The following is a 13,553-nucleotide window of genomic DNA, read 5'->3' as shown; positions in this document are numbered from 1 at the left end:
GAAATGTGAAGACATCTTTCTAGGGCTTGTGATGTATATCATCAAAGCACCCCCAACGCACGCTCTAGCAAGCAATGCATTAGAGTGCTTGTTTCCTAGAACGTGCTTCTCTTTTAGCAGATTTTTTATTTTGGTATCAGTTTAGAAAGACCTTGTTTGGAATCAACAGAATGTCTTCATATGAGAAAATTATTTCCGATCTTTTTTACAAAAGGATTTACCACAGGATTAAATTGTGCGTTCTTTCGTGTATTTGAAAAAAAAAAAAATTCATACTTTTCAAAAACATGTCTATTTTGAATAAAGGGTGGGCCAACTTTCTTTTTCTCTTGTGGAGAAAATTCCCTTTGAACACATTTAGTTCCTCTATCCCCACATAGGAAAGGAGCCCAAGAATCAAGCCTGTCATCCAAACTTTTTTCTGCCTAGATCGTGACCAAAGACATGTTTATAATGGAGATAGATGCCGTTTGCTACTACCGAATGGAAAATGCCTCTCTTCTCCTAAGCAGTCTTGCTCATGTATCTAAAGCTGTGCAGTTCCTTGTGCAAACCACCATGAAGCGCCTCCTAGCACATCGATCCCTCACTGAAATTCTTCTAGAGAGGAAGAGCATCGCCCAGGATGCAAAGGTACTTAGATAAACGTAATGGCCAATATGTTGAAATATTTATCTTTTATTCATTAGCTCATTGGCCATTTATTAAATCTTCCATGGCCAGTTCCATCCCTTAGGGACCATCCCTTTGGGAGCTTATAGCTAGTTAGGAGGTTGCCAAATTGACTCTGAGTCAATTATAGTTATCAGTATGGTGCTTGTTAATCAGTCATTGCCACAGTTTTTGCTCTCAAACCTACTCCAATGACTTTAAATTCATCCCCAAGTACTCACCTAGTATTAAGTATTGAGAGTGATTGCTGGCAGGAATGGTGGGGTTGGTGGGAATGGACAGGAGGGGTTGGTTGTACACAAAGATGATAAGGCACAGTTCCCAGGAGCAAACTGAGCAAGCTCATCCACGGCCAGGGTCGGTGGCTTTGATTCTTACCAAGGCAGGTAGGCAAAAGGTATTCAGAGGAGAAGTGAGAAGACAGCAGGATTCCAGCCAACTGGCCAGTGGAGTGGCAATTACTACCAGCAATGGAGCCTGTCACTGAAGCCGTGGGGACACCCAGGCCCAGAACTGGGTTAGGAGGTTGTGAATCATGGTAGTTGGAAAGAGGACCTCAAATAGAGGGACCCCGAGAATCCAAGGCACTGGTAGTGATTGTGCTTTATGGGATGTCCCCCTCCACCCTCCCTTCCTTATTCATCCTTCTCCTTTAAAGGATAAAGTCCAGACACTTGACATTCAAGCTTGCCCTTGTTACACTGATTATAATATATATACAAATGTTCCTTGATTTATTATAAACCCATCATAAAGCAAAAAATATCGTAAGTCAAAAATGCATGTATCCTAATAAACCCATGATAAAAGTCAAAAAGTGTCAAACCATTGCAAGTTGGGGACCATCTATCTAAGACATTAATTTTCCCAGACTATGACGTCCATAGCAGCAGGGACTATGTTTTATCCATCTCTTGGTCCTCAGCACAGGTTTATCACACAGCAGGTAGATAATGTTTTTTGGATAAATGAATAAATTGACCCAAATGTTGTAGTCTCACCTCTTGCCATCCTTCTCCCACTGAATCTAATACTCCAACCTACTTTAGCTTTTGTCCAGCATTCAGCACTTTTATGCTCCCATTGCCTCCTCTTGGGCTGTATCCTCTGCATGGAATACTTCCCTTTTCTCCACAGGCAAGATTTTATTTGTCCTTTAAGATGCCACCTATTCTGTGATGTCTTTATCAACATTCCCTACTCTCACCCATACCCCCAAATCAGTCTTCTCAGGGTTCTCAATGCACTATGCTTACTGTTTGTCTAACCACTAAAAAATAATGAGAAAATAAGTATAAAAAGAAGAGTTTGGGTCAACATTAGAGCTCCATGCCCTGCCCCTCCTTTCCAGAATCCACAGTCCATTTTCTTCCCTTTCTTGTTTCCAACTTCAGTCAAGGGGGTGGGCGGGACTGGGAAGCAGGAGGAAACTGGAGCCACCAGCATCAGTTGTAGAAGTGAAAACATCCTATAAGGGAAAGACATTTGGAAGAGAGACTAGACACTGGTTCTCAACTCAGTGCATTTTGAAACAGATTTTAAAAATATATCTGTATTAGCTCCTATTACTTCTGTAACAGACTACCACAAACTTGGTAGTAGTTTTCTTAGTTTTGAAGACCAGAGTCCAAAATCAGTTTCACTGGGCTAGAGTCCAGGTGTCAGCTGGACCAATTCCTTCTGGAGGTTCTGAGAGGAGAATCCGTTTCCTTGCCTTTTCCAGCACCTGGTGGCTGCCTGCATTTCTCAGCTCGTGGCACCTTCCTCCATCTTTAGAGTGCATCACTTCAATCCCTACTTCCATCATCACATCAACTTCTCCTCTTCTGTAGTCAAATCACCATTTGCCTCTCTCTTATAAGGACACCTATAATTACATTTAGGGCCACCTGGATAATCCAGGATAGTATCCCCATCTCAAGAGCCTTTAACTTAATCACACCAGCAAAATCCCTCTTGGGGTAACATTCACAGCTTCCAGGGATTAGGACATGGGATATCTTTGGGGACCATTATTCAGCATAACACACCATCTTCAACTACACAGATATTTATTGGGTGGCACTATGCAAGTTAAACAACTCTTTGCAAGGCACTGTGAAGTTAAATAAAACAGGCAAATGATGTCCTTTCAAAGGGAATCTTCTTCCTTAGTACAGAACAATGGCCATCAGGGTTTAGGCATGCTCTCCCACCTGGAGGCTCTCACTAACATCTGAATTCTTCTCTCCACAGGTTGCCTTGGATTCAGTGACCTGTATTTGGGGAATCAAAGTGGAGAGAATAGAAATGTGGGTAGGAAATTAACTAGGAAGAATAGTATGATAAAGGAAAATATTCTGGTTTCATTTTAAATTTTTCATTTGAAAAATTATTTTCATTGAGTACTATAGCCATATCAGCATAAATTTGTAAAAAAGAGAAACGAATTATCTAATATCTTACAGCCATAACACAATCACTATAACATTTGGACAAATTACTCTGATTGTTTTTTCTCTATGCAGCTAAAAAATTGTTTTAGATAAAATTTACATGACATTTCCCATTTTAGGCCAGGCGCAGTGGCTCGCACCTGTAATCTCAGTACTTTGGGAGGCTGAGGTGGGTGGATCGTTTGAGGTCAGAAATTTGAGACCAGCCTGGGCAACATGGTGAAACCCTGTCTCTACTAAAAATGCAAAAATTAGCTGGGCGTGGTGGCACGTGCCTGTAATCCCAGCTACTAGGGAGGCTGAGGCAGGAGAATCGCTTGAATCTGGGAGGCAGAGGTTTCAGTGAGCCAAGATCATGCCACTGTGCTCTAGCCAGGACCATAGAGCGAGACTTGAGCTCAAAAAAAAAAAAAAAAAGAAAGAAAGAAAATTAGCCGGAGGTGGTGGCAAATGCGTGTAATCCCAGCTACTTGGGAGGCTGACGCAGGAGAATCACTTGAACCCACGAGGCGGAAGCTGCAGTGAGTCAAGATTGCGCATTGCACTCCAGACTGGGTGACAGAGTGAAACTGTCTCAAAGATAAAAGAAAAAAGAGAGAAAAAAAGAAATGTCACATTTTTGCCATTTTAAACTGTAGTTTTAGTATAATATTTACAAATGGGTACAGCCATCACTGCTATCTAATTTCGGAACATTTTCATCATCCCAAAAGGAAGCCTGTGTTCGTTAAGTGGGAACCCCCGATGTACTCCTTAATTTAGTTTCTTAAATTAGTTTCCAACCACTAATTTAGTTTCTGTCTCAATGAATTTGCCTCTTCTGGACATTTCACATAAATGGAATCATACAATATATGGCTTTTTGTGTCTGGCTTCTTTTCACTTAGCATAATATTTTCAAGGTTCAACCATGCTTCAGCATGAATCAGTACTTCATTACTTTTTATGATCAAATAATATTTCATTGTTTGAGGCTATACCACATTTTATCTGTTCATCAGCTGATGGACATTTGGGTTGTTTCTGCTCTTTGGCTATTATGAATAATGCTACAGCAAGCATTGATTTGCAAGTTTTTGAGTGAACATGTTTTCAATTCTCTTGGGCCTATATCTAGAAGTAGAATTACTGGGTCATATGGTAACTCCATATTTAACTTTTTGAGGGGCAGCTAAACTGTTTTCCATATATGCATTTTTATAGTTATAATCAGGGTCAAAAGACAATTTTGTATCTTTTATGCAATACATTAAGCATTGTTCTTATTTGGTCAGTTGTACCCTTTTCAAAATCAATTCTTGTCTTTTATAAACTTGGATGAATTCCCCTTATCTTTATTATCAGTAATGTGGCTCTTCAAGCCATTGTTCAGATTTATTAGTTGAGGTTTAGATTACAACCTAAGTGGAAAAACTGAGCACAGCTCATCAATACAAAACCTGCTGTGCTGCTGATGAGGAACCACAGCTGTACTGTAGCATCAGCAATAATACAAACCTGCATTTGAGGCGTCGACCTTGGAGATGCCCTTCTCTGCCTACTTTTGACCTCAGAAGTCTAGGGATGACACAGTCAGAATTTGCTACTCATGATGAGACAGCAGTAGAGAGGCCTGCAAATCTGTGTGAAAGCTCTGGTCCCTAAATCACGGCTGCACACCTACATGCCTGCGTTCTTCTTTTTCAGTAAAGATGTGAGGTTGCCAGCTGGGCTTCAGCACTCGCTGGCTGTGGAGGCCGAAGCGCAAAGACAGGCCAAAGTGCGGGTGAGCACTCCATCCTCCCACCCAGACTGCTCTTTGACGAAGGCCTGCTGGTGGAGAACATTCCCCCTTTGCTTCCTTACTGTCCATTCATTCGGCACTGGGCAGAGCGGTCTTGGGCCCTTACAACTCTGTTAAAATTGCTTGCCCTCTTAAAGTGTGTTAATAGTCCCCTGACTGACTAATGCAGCTCCTCTCCCTCTCTGAAGCTACTGATAATAGTGACCGCCCACTGCTTGAGCCTCGCCTTCCCTCTCTCTCCTGAAAGGTATCTCCTCCACACGCATCAATCCCTCTTCTTGAGTGCTGGCATCTTTTCCTGGGTAATCATAGTCACCCTAACTTCTAGATATTCCCTAGAACTGTATCCCAAGCTTGGCACAAGTTTTGGAGGGACAACCACGATCAGGGCCCAGTTCTCTCAACGCCAGAGCCAAGAGAAGGCTGTGCTACTCAACTCCACTCAGACATGGCAGCGAGAAGCAAAGATGCGGCAGCTAGCAGCTTCTAGTGACTGAGGTGTGGGTGAGGGGGCCTTGGGAAGAGGAAAATGAAGAATGAAGGGAGGCAGATTTCTCTGAAAGAACAGAGCAGGTGAAGATAAAAACCGGTACCAGTAAAAGGATCATTGCCTGTGGACCACTGAGGGGAGGGGAGGATGAGGAAGGGGAGGAGGATAGTCCCCAGGGCAGTTGCTTCTAGATCTCTGAGTGAAGTCCTCTTCACCCACTTTCAGGTGGCATTTGGGTAGTGAGCTCAGCACTTTCTCTTTAGAAATGCTTACCCATTCACTTTGCTTGAGTTGGGGGTCACCCTTTCACAATGTCATGCCTTTGCATAGAATGCTGGCTAATCTTTTCTCTATGTTGGCAAAATCCTAATCTTTCAAGGCTCACCGGATGCTAATAACTCCCCTAATACTTCATTTATACTTGTCATGGCTCCTAACAAATTCCACCTTAAATTGTGATTAATAGTGTGATCTGTCTCCCCAGCTCAAGACCCTTCAGAAAGAAGAATAAACCTGTTCTATGCTTAACAGTGCTTGCCACATAGTAGATGCTCAGTGCTTGTCTGCTGAGTCACGCTGCGTAGTGGTGAAGCCTTCAGGGAACGAAGAACAATCACTTTGCTTTTCGTCACATCTGTTTTCTAGATGATCGCTGCAGAAGGGGAAAAGGCTGCTTCTGAGTCCCTGAGGATGGCAGCTGAGATTCTGTCAGGCACCCCTGCTGCTGTTCAGCTTCGATACCTCCACACCCTTCAGTCTCTGTCCACAGAGAAGCCTTCCACTGTGGTTTTACCTTTGCCATTTGACCTCCTGAATTGCCTCTCTTCTCCCAGCAACAGAACTCAGGGAAGCCTCCCCTTCCCAAGTCCTTCCAAACCTGCTGAGCCGCTAAATCCTAAAAAGAAAGACTCTCCCATGTTATAGGAAAGATGGGGCGTAATGTGACTGTAAAGGGGCCTGCCATAGAAAAGCCACATCCCTGAGGGAGGCACTCTGTCCTCTCTCCCTGCCCTTCCTTTGGTTGCCATATGGAATGGCCGTGGAATACACAAAGTCACAATGCACTATCCATGAGAAGGCGGTGAAATGATGTAATGACAGAGAAGGCAGACAACACGTTTCCATGACTCATCTAGTCAGAGCAATTAAGGGAAACAGCTTTGGTCAACATTCTACTTTGGAAAGAATGTTGAGCCTAGATGTGGTTAAATTTTGACTTCTGGGAGCTTGGTTCAGATGTCCTTTTCACTGTATGTCCTCTGGCCCCTTTGGCAAGGTTGTCACAGCTCCCACAGCCCTTCTTGCAAGCACCTATCATTGGGCTTGTCCCATTCTATTGCTCTTCTGCCCTAAAGATGCAGTCTTCTCTTCAACAATGCTACCAGTTCTTCAAAGGCACGCCTTAGTTTTCCTCAACCACACTCAATCTTTTTGCTCCACCCTGACTTCCTCACACCTAACCCTGATAGTTACCTAAAGTGACACTTAAATGCTTCAGAGTGAATGCAAAAAAGAGAGATGGACTTGGAGTCAGATATAAAATTTATGCCCAATTAAAGCATTTAAAAGGAATTATTTTTGTGGAGACTGCTTTTTTAAATAAAGAAATAAATTAAAGGACAAAAACATCTGACACATGTGGCTTAAAATCTGAGGGAGAATCACTATAAATAGTGGGCCCGAGAGTAATCTGTTTTCAGTGTAGAAATTACCAGCTTGTTTATTTCTTCAAACAGTAATAATATTAGGTAACCTATACATGCCCTGACATATTGTTTTCTTATACAGATATTTCTTAATATAGATACATTTCTCTAAGTCTTATTTTCCATTAATTTGCCTTATACAATTAGAAATGCATATCTGCAGAAAAAAATAAGCCAAGTAAATAAGAAAGCATATCTATACTTACAGCAAATTCTCCATAAACTTAAAAAAGTCACTAACATTATAAAACATTACTAACATTACTAAAATAATATTAGGAAAATGCTACTTATAATGGGCATTTTCATGTTGCTGGCACAGAGAGAGGGTAACTCTCCCAAGTGCCACAGTATTTGGTTCTCTCTTCCTCAAACTGCCTCTTTATTCTTCATGTTATCTGATGTTATTATTATTTTGTATTGGAGATGTGTTCCTGCTATTCCCAGTGGGAACTGAAAATATTTTGCATGAAATACCCATAAAGAGTTTTTGTTTATGAATGTGAGCCCATAAAACCCTGCTGAACATTATATCCATGAAAAAATGAATCTAAGCTCCTAACAGCGGGCCTAGAAACTTTTGCAGCATTTTGTCTGTTGAAGACACACTGCTTTCCATTATGCTTAAGTCACAGAAACAAGGCCCAAGTTAAGGATGCTTTGCCTATCCTAATGTCTCTCAGTCACCTCAACATTCCTTCTTTCTCTGCCATCTCTCTCTCCCTCTTCCCCTCCCTCAAAACAAATTAAAAATAAATACATAAATAAATAAATCCCTAGCACTATCTTGTGAAATGTTGCCAATCTCAGAGGCATCCCTGTCTACGTCTCTAGGCCACCTCCTTACTTCTATCCACAGGTGGGAAAACCCAAACATTCTAAGCTGGTTCTAAGATATTCTTACAGCCCAAATTTGTTACGTCCTGGGGCTTTAGCCAAGCCATGCATCTTCCCAAGTTTACACAGGATTCTCAGATAATTTCAAAACCTACATTTTTATATAACCATGCCAAATTCACTCACTGATACAACAATCAGTTTATAAGGTGACTATTGAGAAGTAACTTCCAATTTTGTTCTGTTTCAAAAGGCTATTTAATCCAATTCTAAAAATATTTCCATATCTTTTTTTTTTTTTTTTTTTTTTTGAGACGGAGTCTCGCTCTGTCGCCCGGGCTGGAGTGCAGTGGCCGGATCTCAGCTCACTGCAAGCTCCGCCTCCCAGGTTCACGTCATTCTCCGGCCTCAGCCTCCCAAGTAGCTGGGACTACAGGCGCCCGCCACCTCGCCCGGCTAGTTTTTTCTATTTCTTAGTAGAGACGGGGTTTCACCGTGTTAGCCAGGATGGTCTCGATCTCCTGACCTCGTGATCCACCTGTCTCGGCCTCCCAAAGTGCTGGGATTACAGGCTTGAGCCACCGTGCCCGGCCTCCATATCTTATTAAAAGAAAAGTCTCCCCAGTCCCTGTTCCTAAGGACCTTACTTGGTTGTGGGGGCATGAGAGTGCTGACAGCCATGGATGGAGCAGTCTTTCATTGAGGAGGCAATGGGAGATTCTGAAGCCAAAGGAACAGGCAAAGCTCTACACTATGCAGGGGTGCCGAAATACAAATGTGGAATCCAAAAGGCTCTCATATCCAAATAAGTCAAAGACAGGTAACAAAATCTACCAGACCCAGGAGTATGGTGTCAGAAAGAAGAAAGCAAACACTGATGAAGCAGCAACAGGACATGGGTTGGGGAACTCCTAGGTGATTTCCTAGAATGTCTCATCATCTGTGGTGAATGTCACCACATCTAGGATGTGGAGCTTGCTTTCACGGATCAGCCAGGGCATGATCATAGATGGCTTAGCCCATTTGAAGGGGCGATGGCAATCAGAGCATTCCTGAAGTGGAAACGTTTCTCATTACCACTGTGTTGGCTCATACCCATTCCAGTGTATTGGTTATTGGAATTAAGATGGCACCAGGGGTTGTTGGTCACTTTTCACACCATATATGACGGCTCTTGATCTCAGGATAGCAAATTTTGGCATGTGTAGTGAAGAAGGAGGTAGGGTCATGCTGGGTCAGGCATAACAGAAGGCAAAAGCAGAACAATCAGAAGTGAACACCAGGGTCAAAATGGCTTTTATGACTCTTCATACTTCCTTATAACACTGGTTGTTTGTCAAAGGCAGATGTTGCTTACATTTCTAGGGAGCGCCTATGGTATTTCCCATTGTTTGGTTTCCTCTAATGTCCCGCTCAGATAAATATTTAAATTTCTCATTGGCATGCCAGAGGGCTTTCGGGTCTGCTTGAGTGGCATGTGTTGTCTTTCAAATTAACCGACTGTTGCAGTTGGTGGGCTTGATGAGAAGGAAATCATGGAGATAAGTTGCTACAAAACTGTGTTTGGGTGAAAGAGTATGGTGGATAGTCAAAGGCAAAATTCTTCAGACACTGGCTAGGTGAGCTGGCCCAGGTGCTGCACTCCAGCTGGTTACTAGTTGTGAAATGATGGCTGGAGGACAGGCTGGAGAGTACAATCGAAAACCATGATATGTTCTGGGAATAGTTGTGTTTTTTTTTTTTCCCTGATAATTTACTTTAATATTAATAGAGTGGCAATAAGCTGATAAACAGGGATACGATGTTCCAGTTTGGCACTGGAGTCTGCCATGACCAAAATGACATGCCCCTAAGAGTGGGAGAAGTCTATGGCACAATCTATGACGATGGTGTTCCAGGGCATTTGGAGCTGACAGTGATGTGGCATTGGTGTATTCAGACCTGAATTTATTATGCAAGCAGCTAGCTTAAGGACTGGTATACTGCCGACTGGTGCGCTCAAAATCATCAGAAATGTGCCCTATGGAGGCTTTGAAGGCCTTCCTTAGAATTTCAAGGGCCACCATGGCTCACCAGTAGCATTAGGGTGCAACGGGGGCTCCGCAGTTTGGACTTTCCTATCTAGAAGGCTCAGCAGGTCATTCTGCCAATACCCCTGCATTCCACATCCTTGGGGACCATGTCTGAATGGCTCTGAGTAAGTATGTATCTCCTTGATTGACTGTTCCTGGCCATTACAATGTTCTTTGGCAGAGAGTCTATTGGAATTATGAGGTTCCAATAATTCTGGCTTTTGCACAGTAGCTGAGCTGAGCATTAAGTAAAGGATATGGAAGCCAAATCCTTTAAAAGAGAGGTAATTAACACACTTCCAACGGCTTCTTCTGAGCTTGGAAAGACATTATAGCACTATAGCTGGGAGCTTGGGGTCTGCTCTCAGACATATTAGATTTGATTCAGGCTCTACCATTTACTGTTTAACCTTGGACATATTACTAATCCTGTGTATAAATGGGGATAAAAGCAGGATCCACCTCACAGAATTGTGATTAAATAAGATAATGCATATGATATGCTTAGCACAATGCTTGCACAAGGCAAATGCTTAATAAATAATGGTGATGACTATTATTCTGGTTTTACCTCAGTAGCAATAAATGACAGCCATCAGGCTTGCATCCAAATAAGAGCCTGCTGGCTCCTCCACATGTTGCCTCCATGTGTCAAAGGCAGCCCTGATGGCCATCAGTGCCTGCTCCCAGGGTGGTCGTTCTCGGACAGAACCAGCTTTAGAACTTGCACATATGGTCTCCTGTCTTTGACTCCCACCATGATATAACAAGCATTTGTTTCAAAGTGCACAGCTGTTCGGGATCATAGTAGAGAAAAAACAGGACAGAAAAGATTTTCCTCCTGGTGGGGAATAGTTACAGCCAAAACTCAGACCATCCCCCTTTCTTTCTCTCCTGCCTGGGTTTGACTGTTTGGATGGCCAGAGTGGAAAATGAGAGATGAATTACCAGTAGTACCATGTGAACTCCAGGATCTGTCAGACTTCTGGGTAGAGGGTAGGGGTGGGGACATTTTGCCTTCTAAAAATCAGTCTGCCTTGGCAAGACAGATCATGGAAACTCCTAATCTTCAGACGTTCACAAGTGTTTCTCAAGCTGGCCTAGAGGAGGCCTAAAGGATAACTCCGCCAGGTCAGGTGCTGGTGGGACCCAAACCTTGCAAATACAAGAGGATGCCCTCCAAACAGACACAAGCCACTGCAGTCTTGCAGGTGCCCTTTCATTGGACATTTTAGAAGCATTGTCCTGGCAGAATGGCACATTGCTGTATAATGGGACTGCTTAGGGAACTTCTGGAAGGCTGCCTTACATGTTCTTTGTTGCACCATTTTAGACAAGTTGCACTTCTCGAAAACCTGCACTCTGCATAGTCCATCTTTGAGGTCAGAGGGATTAGTGGACTTGCTTAGCAATCCTGAATGGGAGATTGCCTTGAGGCTGTGGCAGACCTGGCTAGAATGAGCTCTCCATTTTTCTGAGGCAGTGATGGAAGTCCTGATGAATCCTAGACACAGCTTCATATCAATATAGCTACAGAATGCCTCAGCCTCGGGCTCAGATGCAAGCACTGCAGTTTTGCAGGTATGCAGGGCCTACGCAGCAGGGCTACAGCAGTTTTATTCCTAATTTTAGAGAAACTCCTCTGCTTCCTGTGGGGAAATACTTGCTGGTAGATGGATATTTATTTGATTCCACGAATAGACAGACAGTGATCTAGAGCTTTGGGGCCTGCAAACAGAATTTCTAGCAGGCTTTAAAAGTGAAATGCAAGATATGTTTCCCAGGTAGTATCTGGGTCATTGACCTCCAGCTAGGAAAGGCCAAGGACAAGAGGAAAGTGCAGTCACTGAAGCTACAAGGTAGCAGACAAGTGACCTGACCATAGTCAAGTCAGTGAGACCAATGTGTGAGTGGGACCAGATGTCTCAGGGGAGAATCTCCTGGAGCCCACGTGCACTGAGTTGGTGTGGGTATGTGGTGAAGAGCCAGGCCTGGTGGTTGAGGGGGCCTGTCCCCTAAGCTTGCTAAGATCCTTAAGTACACTATGGTATGCACTCCCAAAACAGTACCAACTTGGCACCACAGGACATGGAACATGTCGCCACTGAGATTGGGGGCTGGACACAGAGGAGTGTGATGAGGCTAACCAGTTTCCTCTCTCTGAAGGGCCAGGGCCGCTTTCTAGAAAAATGGACAGCATGGCTCGGTCTGGACATCTAAGCACAGAATGGCTAGTCTCCCATACACAAGCACAACAGCCTTACTCGGCAGCCTGACTGCCAGTGATGAGCAGCAAAAGTTCCTCCCTCCACTCTGCTTGGGGGACCACTTCAGGGACACCCTAAGAAGGTGTAGCAGGGTCTCAAGGACTCTCTAAACCTTCCCACAAAGCAGTTACTTGGGAGAGTGGAACTGGCCGGGCTAACTTGCAGAGCGTGGCAGTGCAGGTACCCTCCCTGGGGCATCCTTTTTTTTTTTTTTAACCACCAAACACTCATTATGCCTTCCTAACCCCACCCTGATTTCCTTTCCCCATAGTGTGTCCCATCTTAGTGGAACAGCACCACAAGGCGTCCTTCCTTCGCTTTAAGGAAGTCAGAGAGATCATCTCTGAAGTCTTCTTACCATCCCTGGTTCATCCATGGGGAGGTTTGTGACCACAGGGTAGCCTTTCTCTGTCTTGGAACTTTGAGACTTTGGCAGAATAATGTAAGGATGAAATAAATGATTGGTGTTTTGGTGGTAGCACTGGAGCAAGATGGTGAAGGAACTATTTTGTCTGACCTAAAACTAGCCGGTTCCTGTCTGTTCCTAGCCTAGCTCTTCAAAACTTCCCTTCAAATCCTTGAAGCACCCCAGCATCCTTTTAATACATTATCCTTTTTCATGGGCTTGCAAGAGTAGGTGGCTTGTAACAAAACCACCTCAGCTAATGTAGGTCCATGATGCCAGTCACCTCATTCTAATTGTAGTGGCAGCAGATATAACTCTGGAATTTAGAGACTAAGCCTTGTACGCAATGGAGCTGACATGGTATTTGGCACATTCTAAGGGACAAGGCTCATGTTCAGGGATGGGGCCTACTGATTTGTATGGAAATGACAAGTCATGCCTGCAAAGTGGAAAATTAATGAAAATTATTCTGCAACCCCACAAAAAGTCCCCAAATTTTCTAGAGCTATCCAGGAAGTTCTCTGGGAAGGAGCAAAGATGAGGCTGGCTCTGCTTCGTCAGGCAGCAGCCATAATCAAGAGCCAACAGCTTCAGCTCGTCTGTCATTTGGGCCAGGAGCACTGCCAAGTTTCTGAAGAATTTCATGTTTTCTTTTCCCAGAGGTAAAGACTGGAACTGACCAGACTCCATCTAGTAGTCTTAGGTATACACTAAGGAATGTTGAAACCCATCCCTCACACAATTTAATGATGGCCAATGGCAGGCCTGGCCAGGGTTGGCTTAAATAAAGATGGGGACTCTAGACTCAGGGGATTTCTGAGGCTGGAAGAACAGGTAAAGGTCTAAAATTCTAGGAGATAAACCCAAAGAAACACCAAATATGTG

General features: G+C 43.6%; 1 protein-coding gene across 1 annotated transcript in view; it reads right to left on the bottom strand.

Annotated features, from left to right (window-relative positions):
- Positions 1-2,706: 2,706 nt before the first annotated feature.
- AXDND1 (axonemal dynein light chain domain containing 1) overlaps positions 2,707-13,553 on the bottom strand; it is a 196,197-nt gene continuing 185,350 nt past the window's right edge. Inside the window, exon 26 of the mRNA XM_011968050.1 lies at positions 2,707-2,927. Within this exon, the coding sequence (XP_011823440.1) occupies positions 2,920-2,927 (8 nt within the window). The 3' untranslated portion in view covers positions 2,707-2,919. The remainder of the gene's footprint in view (positions 2,928-13,553) is intronic.

Source organism: Mandrillus leucophaeus, unplaced genomic scaffold (genome assembly GCF_000951045.1).
Source record: "Mandrillus leucophaeus isolate KB7577 unplaced genomic scaffold, Mleu.le_1.0 Scaffold825, whole genome shotgun sequence".
Classification (NCBI taxonomy): domain Eukaryota; kingdom Metazoa; phylum Chordata; class Mammalia; order Primates; family Cercopithecidae; genus Mandrillus; species Mandrillus leucophaeus.
Note: the sequence above shows the minus strand (reverse complement) of the source record. Positions and strands in the feature narration are given on the sequence as shown.